Below are 11,169 nucleotides of genomic sequence, written 5' to 3' on the forward strand. Positions count from 1 at the left end.
ATAGATTTGGATATGGCTTCCACCATTCTCTTGAATTAAAAGTATTTTATTTTATGTTTCTTGGTTAGAAATAGGTTAGTTAGGCCTCTTTTTTACACTATCACAAAGAGATATAGAGTGGGGACACACACAACATTGTCCACCTATGCACGAAAGTGAAAGAGAGTTATGGACTATATATACATGTAGGTTAGGGTGGCCCTTTGGAGGTTCCACATCTAAAATAATATATAGTAGATATGCGTAAACATCTAATAACATACAAACTTTTAATATATATTATTAATGGATATGAACATTATATATAAATATATCTGTATAATTGCATGTTTAAGATATTAATCCTCAACTATTGCACTTGCATGCTCTCCCTCACACACACACACACACACACACACACACTCTCTCTCTCTCTCTCTCTCTCTCTCTCTCTCTACATACATATATACATACATACATACATACATACATATATATATATAACCTCATGTTATTATATAATGTAGATGTGGTAATGAAGATTATGATCATTTGAAATTTTAGTCAACTTGGTAGAACCTTTGCCAATTCTTTATTGGCTCTAAGGAAAGACACCTTCCCTTACAACGATAAGAAGGGGAGCATATCTCAAGGCTCAATCATGCTATTTTCTTTAGGGAAGATAGCATGTAAAATGACAGTCTGTGAAAGATGTATTGTTGTTACTTAATCCTTGCTAAATTGCAAGAACTTTGGTTTAGATTTATCATTGATGTTTCCTATTGTTGATGCAAAAAAAAGCTATTTTGATGCTAAATGTTGAAATTCTAACGATGATTTAGAAATCATGTCATAGAGAAAAGGGTGTTTTAATAATACCCGATAACAACACTAATGCCAGGAGGCATATTCCATGGTGGATTCCGTGAGGTTTTTATTCCACTGTGGATTCTGTGAGGTTTTGCGATGGATTCCATAAAACTATATTTATTTATCGGGGCTCATACACAAGGTGGATTCCTTATGCGAGAAGTTGACGAGGACGCCTATTCTTTTCGGGCATCTGATTAATTTAATGTGCACATGGGTGATTCCAAAGCGGGTGAATCCACAAAATACATATTTAAATTAATGTACATTTATGAGTTTAGAGTGCACTCGTATTAAATTAAGGTTAGGACAGAGTTTCAACCTATTTGATTATTTTGTAGCTAAAGACTGCTAGGTATTCACTTTTTGTCAGTTTAATTTTATTATTTTCTAACAATTGTGAATGCTTCAGTTGATGTGTAGAGCAGGCAGTGGTGGTATTGGGAAGCACTAGGTAATGGTGTGTATTCAAATTATCTAGAAAAAATTATCATTTTTTATGGGCATACGCCTTATCATTAAAGGCGTGGCCCTAATATTTATTTAGGTGCACTTATTTATTGAAGCACTTGACAAACTTTTATTATTTTGTATACGCATAGGCGCTCGATTTAAATATTTCATTATTGAACATTGTATTTGGGCACAACCCGACTTTTTGGACGCCCAACTGCTTTATTCTTTATTTGGGCAAAAGCAAACACAAAAGCCAAAGCATGCTAATTGTAAATTGAGCTATTTTTTAGCTTGGAAATTAATAAATTTATAAATGCATGCCTTGTGGAGTGCTCACACAAGGCATGGGGGGAGATTGTACCCAATTTGTCTTTTTGCTTCATGTCATGCAAAACTTTCTTCTTACTTTATGAGTTTTAGTAGAGTTCTTTGTTCTTGGGGACCTTCCGATGCTCACCACGTGCACATCCAGCATCCAATTTGCGTACCAAACACCTTTCTAAATATTTTCAAATATGCATCGAGTAACTGGGATGGACCAATGGAACACCTTTATCTTCTCTCTAATACGACTAGTGACGATAGCTCATTTTGGCATTTCATGCTTTCTTGGGTAGAACTTGGGGGGAAAAAATCATTTCCCTGGCTTCTGTGCATGATGAAAGATAGTTGGATTTTAGATAATTGTTGACAAATGATGCCAAAGAAGATGAGAAGAAAGACCTTGATGTTTGTTGGAAAAATTTAGAGCATAATGACAACAGCAACAACCAAAATATCCATGAAGGATCTAGACTTGTTATGAGGGGCTTTCAATTTAGGCATGAGAAACTTGAAACATTAAAAACTTCAATAAATGAGTTTTCAAAGGGACAAGCACACACCCTATGTGAGAAAGACACTCCTTTTGTAGAAAACATCCTCTTATTAGAGATGTGCAAGCTAAAAGTTATATAAAAATGAACACCCAACATCCATGTAACCTTATTAAACCCTATACTACATATAAGATATTATGTGCATATGAATGGAGAAGCATTATATTATAAAAGCACATGGCATAGATGTCAATATGAATGTGGGGCTTGTTATGTTAGATGATGTTAGAAAGAGGCTAGACCCTCCCTCGTCAGATAGTTTTTTGGGAAATGCTATGATTTCTTGAATTGCATTAGCCACAAAGCTTGACTTGCACTCTAAATCAGCCTATGAGAGAATTAGTCACCTTTGTAACACAATAACGAACATCACCAATGATTCTATTAAGCATGAGATCACATGTCTAGAGAGGATTCCAAAAGAATGCTTGTGCAAGTGGGGTCATGGTTTTGCATGTACCAATGTGGTGAGTTCACCCCAGTTTTCCATATTTAAAGTGAACTTTGGGTGGGGACCACCTTTATATCTACATCCAAACTCTATAGGAGGCATAAGAAGAATGTAATGCTTAACATAAGACGAGGTGCATTAGTACTTTTTTTGACAAATGACAATGGCATAGATGTTACTGTTGTTTTTCAAACTAGAGCAATGGAGAAGCTCCTCTACCCTAGGTGAATATGCTTCCTAGAAACATATTTACCTATTATTGAATGGGATGTGGCAAGGTGTGATTACATGATTGACACCTCCCACATTTAAGAAAGGAAATGAAGACTTGGCCCTTGCACGTGGGATAATTATGGAGCAATTATGTCTCCACTTCATATGAAAATGATGCGAGGCAACTAAGAGATGTGCATGACACTATCTACCTCCTATAGTGATATCTCCTATAGTTCTATCATCGACAATCTAGTTTTTCAAAGTTCAAACCCTATATCTGGTCCAACAGAAGCCTCTAGTTCACCAATAAAAAGAATGTTAACCTTTAAGGGAACATTGCTTATTGGAGGGACAATGAGTGTTTCATACAAGAGAAGTAAGCTCAAACCTATCACACAAGGTATGGAAGAGGCATGCAAAGGGACTATGGTGGTAGTGGTGTTATAACCTTTCACCATACACTAATAATTCTTAATTGAACATTGATAACTCACAAATAACACAAGAGAGAAAATAGAGACAAAAGTGCATGACAAGAATGGGTGTGATCTCCCCCCCACGCATGAATGAGCATCTCCCTAATACATGTATTTCTTAGCTTTTGTGGTACAAATTTATGAAAAACATCCTTTAAAGCTTTTTACTTTCCTTATGTGAACATGTTTTTGGCTAATTATCTTATTTAACTCTTATCTAATAAACCTATTCTAAAGTTACCATTAGAAGAAAGTTGATGGGCTATGGCTCTTTGAGTAGGATTTCACCAACCCCAAATAGAGCCTAATCTAAAGAAAAGGCCTATGTAAAGCATACATTACCACTATTGGAGTTAATTTTTTATGATAGAAGAAGCTATATCTCTTGAGAGCCCTTATAGGTCTCTATCATGGGACTAGACCCTCTAGTAAATTTAGAAGCATCAAATTACAACTAACTAGGAGCCCTAAGATGAACATCTTGTATATTATTGCACATCGAACAATTATTTGAAGGGAGCTCTTCAAGTGAATCCTTTGGTTCTTAAGAGCTATTGAGGCTTTATCAAGGCTAATTTGGATGTAATTGCAACATCTCTACCATGTGCAATAGCCAATGTAGCCCAAACAAATCTCAAACCTCCACATTTCTGCTAGGATCAATTCAAGTACACTATAAACATGTAATAAGTGAGGGAAGCCCATGCAGCCAAGGAGCTAACACTAACCTTTGATAAATCTATTATACCAATGGCAACCCTTGTTCCAATGCAAACCATAAAACTAATGTTGTAGTGATGTTTTACTAAGGTACATGTTCTGGTAATGGACAATCTAGTAATGTTCTAGTGAGGTACATTGTAGCATCCATACCTACTCATATCCAACCACTCAAGTAAGAGGACATTGTTTGCTATTGTCATTATAAAAGTATTGCAAGAATTTGTATGTCATTAAAGTACCAAAAAAACAACAAAGGCTATGCTATGACAATAAAAAATAGCTTGAGATGAAAGCTACATTAAATACCCATCTCATACCCTTACAAGAAGTGCTTGACATACTAGTTACTCTAATGGAGCTATTGCATGTCCATGCAACACATGGTGAAAATCAACCTAATAACTTGAATCACACATGGCTTCCTTTGACGAAATTGCCTTCAAAGACAAGGTTAAAAGGAGTTCAAACTAGGCACATGATGCAAGACCATAAGTGAACCAATTCAAAGAACATAAAAATCATATCCTCCATCTTGTCCTTAATATTAGTTACCCCTAGCTATCTTGCCAAGAGTAGTGTAACCATCATTGCATGACCTTAAAAATTGGAAGGGCACTTCATTGAAGTTGCTATATTGTAATGAGACATGACGAAGCCATACAACGAAACCAAACATTACTATATCTACAATTCCTCATAGTTCAAAAGAAACCCAAACCTATTATAGCAAAATCAACTCAAATGGATCCCAATCCAAAGAATGTGGATATGGACAAACATAGACTCACTAATTTGGTTTAAAATTCTACAATTAAGGTTAATACAATGTCCCCTTATGACGAAGACCTCGACTGAGTTTTTGTTAGACCAAACTTTTTTTAGTTTTTTTAAATGCACAAAAGTGATAAAATATCTTACTGAGATTAGAAAGGTGGATGTTTATAGCTATGTAAAGGAAATAATTACCCATGGAGTAGAGCAAAGGGGCAAGAGTCAATTCACCATGACCAAAGTAACTTATTAGCAACTTTATGGTACTTGTAACTCTTACTTGTGGTCCTAGAAGACCATAAGATGTCTTGTAGAACAGTTTTGTAGCAATAGGATAACCAACCCTTTGTTCCTTTTGCATAGCCTACAATGACCACATTACACATGGACCAAAGAGACTTTAGCACAAGTGCCCTGATTAAGTCGCAAAGGTGCTTTGAGTCTTTGTTTTGGTTGCGTCCAACCTCGAGCACTATTTGCCTCATACTCAACCAATTATGTAGTCTGCTCTACCATAACATCAAATACTCTACGCCATAGAGGTTTGGCAAGCTCAGAAAAGATGCAAGGGGCAATGGAAAGAGGTCTTCTCCCTTGCATTGAAAGAAAAAGCACCAACTTGAAGGGGATACATCTTTACACTTGATTTGGAAATTTCCCATCTAACAACCTCGGTAGTGGGATGTTGAGCCTCAAAGATAGGGGTAACCTTCCAAACAACTTGGAACCTCTTGTCTCGAGATAAAAAGGAACCCCATCAAAGTGTGGCCTTCCTTCTCAGTTGTTGCCGACATCCACCTTGCATTCAACTTCGCAAGATCCATGCAATTCTTGACTTAGCAAGGGAAATACATGTGTCAATATTCTAGTCTTAACATGGGTTTCTTGGGAATGTAGAAAGTAGGCTTAAAACTAATTTCAACCAATTCATAGTCACATGCATCCAATCAACTTCTTGCATACTCAGAGAAAACTTTCCTAAATGAGACGAGGGTGTTTAAATCTAATATCGCCACGATCCCATACATCCCTCCGCCTCCCTAGACCCTTCCATTGAATTGTCTTACATAGGCTAGCATTCAGAGTGATGGTGTCATACCATCTCTATAAGCTACCTCTACACCTAAAGAGTCCCCCTTGGAGCCATGTTCTTGCCGCCACTCCAACTTGGGTACGATTGGTTTCCAAGCATTAACTAGAGATTAAGCAAATGTAGGGCACATGATTGAGATTTTGACCTCCCAAATAATTGCCAAACCAATTCAAAGCTTTTGAATCCATAGGCTACAATTTTGCTAATTCAATTATGCGATCATGTGATGAAGACTACTTGCCCAAGGTTATTGCCCACTAAGGTTGTGCAACCAGTAAGGGAATCTGATATATTGCTAAGCAACTCTATCTTAGACCCCCTTCATGTTGGCCAGCAATGACATATTCCCAAGAGATTGCAAGTCCAAAGATCTAAAGAACATCCTCAATTGACTTCTGACAAGCCTTTGAAAGGGAGGATATTGGCCATGAAAACAGTGGAGGAAGATAAGAGCATTGAGCCACTACCAATCTACCCGTTAAGCCAACAGTGAAGTCCATCCATCTAGCGAATATGCTTTTGCTCCTTTCATGAAACCATTTAAACCTAGCTTTCAGCCCGGTATGCTCAACTAGAAGCCACGCTCTAGTATCAGTCAAGACAGTCCTCCAAACCCAAATAGATGAGTTCGGTCTTAGGCACTAGCTTCCGAATCTAAAACTTGGCTAGTACTTAGTCAATAATATTGATCATGGTTAAAAGATGCCATGACATCGCTACATAAGAATGGGAGTAGCTTGCAAAGCCTTTAGTAATAAGCCTTATATGCTCCATGTTCATGAGCTCAAAGATTGTCTTGGTACTATGGAGGTGATTAAGAGCATCACAGATAGCTTGAGGGAAAGTGTCCCAAAAATGTGATATAACTGGACTAAGATTCCATCTAGGCCTGGCAACTTCCCCTACTTCATGTTTTTCACAACAAAGCCCAGTTCATCCTCAAAAACTTGTTCTTGAAGAACATTGAGAAAACCAAACAAAGAAATTTTCCATTCATGGTCAATCTTGGGGTCAGCTCTTACTATTGAAGCGAGATGGTTGGTTATTGAATACCTCACGGATTTGTTGAATCAACATAATGGGTTGGCCCTTTTTCATCCAGGATAGTTGGATTCACGTTGCTTCAACATTTTTTTGATGAGTAGTCCTATTGCAGACCCACTAGTGCCATTGAGTTCTTTGCACATCAAATGATTTCCTATACAGTGTAGCAAGAGCATTGAAGACTCTCTCCTTGTGGTAAGTGGCATTTGACAATTGGTGCCCTCTTGCTTGTACCACATCTTTACCAAAGGCTTTAGCCCACCGTAGTGATCATTGTCACACAGTACTCCCCCCTACTTAGGGGGTCTTGTAGTACCTTGCTTGAGGTAGTCCAAGATCCTCACGAGAACGTGAAAGCATATGCTAAGAAGCTGAAGGAAGTATTCCGTAAGTTGCAAAATTACATTCCCATTCCACTAGCTGCCCAATTGCAATATTTTTTGCATGGGTTGGACTTTAATATCCAAGTACAATTGAGCAGTGTGGCCTTGGCAAATATAGACACCACTATTACGCAGGCAGAGGGAGTAGAAGCACGATTACAAACGGCCTACTTCTCTCGAATGAATGTTAATGGGGGTTTAGCACCTAGTGGCAATCCAGTATTGACGAATGGAAGTCAAGGGATGCCTATGACTAACCCTGTTGGGAGAGGGAGTATGGTTTCGAATGTACCTTTATTACCGGCTCCTCCCAGTGTGACTATGCCCATGGCAAGTCAATTGGCTCCATCAAATGTTGGAGGCCAAGTTTCAAATTCGAATGTTGTTCCTGTGGGTCAACAGCCAATGCCAAATTAGATTGTTAGGCCAATGGAACGACGGGTTGATGATCGAGGCTACGAGTCGAGTGCATCTAATGTCCTTGGTGAAGTCAAGGACATGATGAAGCATTATACCGATATGATTTTCGAACAATATCGACAAATAGCCTTCGACGTTAATTTTTTGAAAAAGCAACAAAATTTGTTAGGGAGTTGACGCCCTAAAGAGGGTGGACCCTCTAGATTCAGTTGTAAATAGTGCGGTGGACAGCACTTCCCCAGAAATTGTCCAAATGTGAAATGTAACATTTGTGGGAAGTCAGGCCATCTAGCTACTACCTGTTGGAGCAAGATTAGTTCTCTCCAACAAGGGAGTAAATAGCCGGGCCCAGTGAACCATAGAGCGCAAGGAAATAACTTGCAGCAAAATGATGCACCAAGGCAAGTATTGCAGAGGGGAAAAACAAATATAGAAGAGTTGCCACAAGGCAATGGAGTCATCCTTATTGAGGCTGTACGAGTCAATGATTTGACATCAAGTCTATGCTCGCCCCAAGGAAGAACAATTGAGTTCAAAAGAAGCAATTCCCTTAATACATAACAATCGAAAGTTTCGAAAACAAGAACTTAGGAAACAAGGTTCATGCAAGTTTCCTACAATATTAATTTTTAGGAAACATTTCAAATATAGCAAAAAGTATGCTTCACGGATCTTGTATACATGAATGCCTATTTATCGATTATCTAGGTGATCAATGATTAAATTATGCAATTCAAACCTCCAAACAATGTTAAACCTTCAAGAATATAGGTTTCACTTGCCATTATTGACCATATTGAGTTTTATAATACCACGGTCAAAAGCACAACATTTAAAAGGAAACTTATAAACATCAAAGATCGAGTTGAGGAAAAGACATGCCACATATGTAATAAAAGTGAAACATGGATGTATTTAGTAAAAGTATCAAACATGGTAGGGCACATGGGCACTCCAAGCCGAAGCTTTGTGCGTGTTTGTTGCGGAGTTGCCAACGCTGGTGAGCTTAGGGCGACCGGGCTCTTAGAAAACAGCTCGCGCAAAAACAACCTAAGGAGGGCGCTTTATTTATTTATTTATATTAAGACGCTTTATTTATTTATTATTGAGTTTAACGAGACAAAAAACGTCATATAGCTACATCCGTAATCATGGGGCTCCATGTCACACGTAGGCTATGTTCTCGACCTGTATACATCGCACAAGCCAAGGAGCCCATCGCTAGCCAGTAGGCAATTTTAAACGCCCGCCCGTCAACACGGGACACTTCGCTTTGTGAACGCCATGTCATCAGATCATCTCTCTATCCAGATTCCAGAGAGCTACTGACGAGCGAGAGAGAGGAGGCAGGCGAGGGTGGTTCAACGAGAGCAGAGCCATGGCAGCCTGCTCTCTCGGGGCTCCTTTACCACATCTTAATTGCTCTTCGTCTTCTTCTTCGTCTCCGGCTACCGCTACTACTATTACAACTTCTGTTGCTTTGTCGCTGCCGAGGATCTCTCGCCTGCCTCCCCTTCACTTATCCCCTCCCCCACCCAGTTTCAAGCCGACCCTTAACTTCAGCACGTCTTTAGTTTGTGCTCGGGACGGCATTGATGTCTTGATCACGGACGATAAGGAAGAGAAAGAAGAGATTCATGGGTCTTTCTATGGAGCTCGCTTGCCTGACGAAGAAAAAGGAGAAGACGAGCAGCAGGTGAATACAGGAGCTCGAACATGGGATGACTCTGCCATTGTTAGCGCACGGGAAACCTACGGGGAGGTCAGCAAAATCATTGCAAGCCGAGCCATTGATCACAAGATGTTCTACTTTATAGAGTGGAAGGATGGGCATGAGCCCTCCTGGCTCCCTGCCTCCAGCATCGCTAAAGATGTGGTTGCAGAGTATGAGGGCCCCTGGTGGAAGGCTGCTCGTGCTGCAGATGAGGGCAAACTCCGAGAACTCCTTGCAGATGAAGGCCGAGATGTTGATGCTGTGGATGATAACGGTCGGACTGCATTGCAATTTGCCTCAGGTATGGGTTCTGAGCCCTGTATTAGGTTGCTTGTAGAATCTGGGGCTGATGTGGATGGCCAGGACCCTGATGGACTGAGCCCCCTTCACATGGCCACAGGCTATGCCAGGCAGAATGCAGTCACTGCCCTTCTTGAGCTGGGTGCTGACCCTGAGATCCCAGATTCAAAGGGCAGAACACCCATTGATCTTACCCAAGAGCTTACAGAAAGGATGCCCAAAGCTAACCCCCTTCAGTTCGCCCGCCGCCTTGCCCTTGAAAACATCCTGAAGTTCCTTGAGAGTGAGGTCTATGAGAACGTGGAAGTAGAGCAGGTTCTAGATAGAAGGTCTACCTCTAAGGGTGATGTAGAATACCTTGTGAAGTGGAAGGATGGCTCTGAAGATGAGTGGGTTCCAGCTGCTAGTGTTGCAGATGACTTGATTAGGGACTACGAGGCAGGATTGGAGTATGGCATCGCAGAAAAAATTTTGGAGAAGAGAGAAGAGAATGGTAAAGTGGAGTATTTGGTGAGATGGGCTGATACAGAAAAACCTACATGGGAGCCTTTTGAGAATGTTGCAGCTGAGTTGGTTGCAGAATTTGAGAAGATTTCTGTGGCAGAAGTAGAGGAAATGCAAGAGAAAGACGTAGTGACATAATTTTCATGTTGTGAACAGTCACCCAGCCAAAGCATTGGCTGGCCTACTCTCACTCTTTAACTTTTGAGGCTCTTACTTGATCTTATAGCAGATGGATGTATGTTTGATCAGCTTAAAAGTCCATGGTTTACTGCATCCACAAGCTATTTGGAAGTGGAGATACTTGAGGTGCCTAATTGGCATGGTAATGACTTCAAATTTTTTTCTTTCCATGGGAATGATTTTGTAGGAGATAGGTGGGGGATTGATGTGTGTGTCCATTGTGAGTATAGTCTGTATGTGGGAAGCTATGGTCAATGGCTGCAATGTTTATAAGGCAGCTAACTTTCCTGTCTACCGAATTCAGAATGATTTTGGGAGACATATGTATTGCTTGTTTCTCAGCACATGTACTCTTGTATCTTTTTCAGGGCAATGCTGAACTGCACTTGGTTCAGTTTGTTCCATCTCTATTGTGCTGTATCTTAGCAGCAGTTCAGCAGTTAAGAATGCAGAGATTGAAGAGATTAGAGACAGCAGGATATATCTCTGGGCACAACTGCCTTGAGGTTTTGCTGGAGACCTGTCTGACTCCTTAAGAAATGTTTAGACTTGTGTTGCACGCTACTGGCTTTTGAGAGAAACCTAAGGAGAATGGTTCATGTTGGTGGTGCAAGATGCACAGTAGAATAATGTCAGAGACAATACTTAAGAGCTACACACTCAAGGCACAAAATATAGGAATAAGAATTTGCTATATGAGCAAGAAGATTA

At 39.8% G+C, this 11,169-nt stretch overlaps 1 protein-coding gene across 1 annotated transcript; it reads left to right on the plus strand.

The window, feature by feature from the left end:
* Nucleotides 1-9,024: 9,024 nt before the first annotated feature.
* CAO (chloroplast signal recognition particle component (CAO)) lies at nucleotides 9,025-10,869 on the plus strand. Its single transcript, XM_087670639.1, has 2 exons — nucleotides 9,025-10,600; nucleotides 10,827-10,869. Exon 1 carries the CDS (start codon nucleotides 9,139-9,141, stop codon nucleotides 10,414-10,416), a length of 1,278 nt encoding a protein of 425 aa, XP_087526765.1. The 5' UTR covers nucleotides 9,025-9,138; the 3' UTR covers nucleotides 10,417-10,600; nucleotides 10,827-10,869.
* The last annotated feature ends 300 nt before the right edge of the window (nucleotides 10,870-11,169 follow it).

The sequence above is a fragment of the Lygodium microphyllum genome, chromosome 28, assembly GCF_053477565.2.
Source record: "Lygodium microphyllum isolate KBCC chromosome 28, Lygodium_microphyllum_v1.1.10, whole genome shotgun sequence".
Classification (NCBI taxonomy): domain Eukaryota; kingdom Viridiplantae; phylum Streptophyta; class Polypodiopsida; order Schizaeales; family Lygodiaceae; genus Lygodium; species Lygodium microphyllum.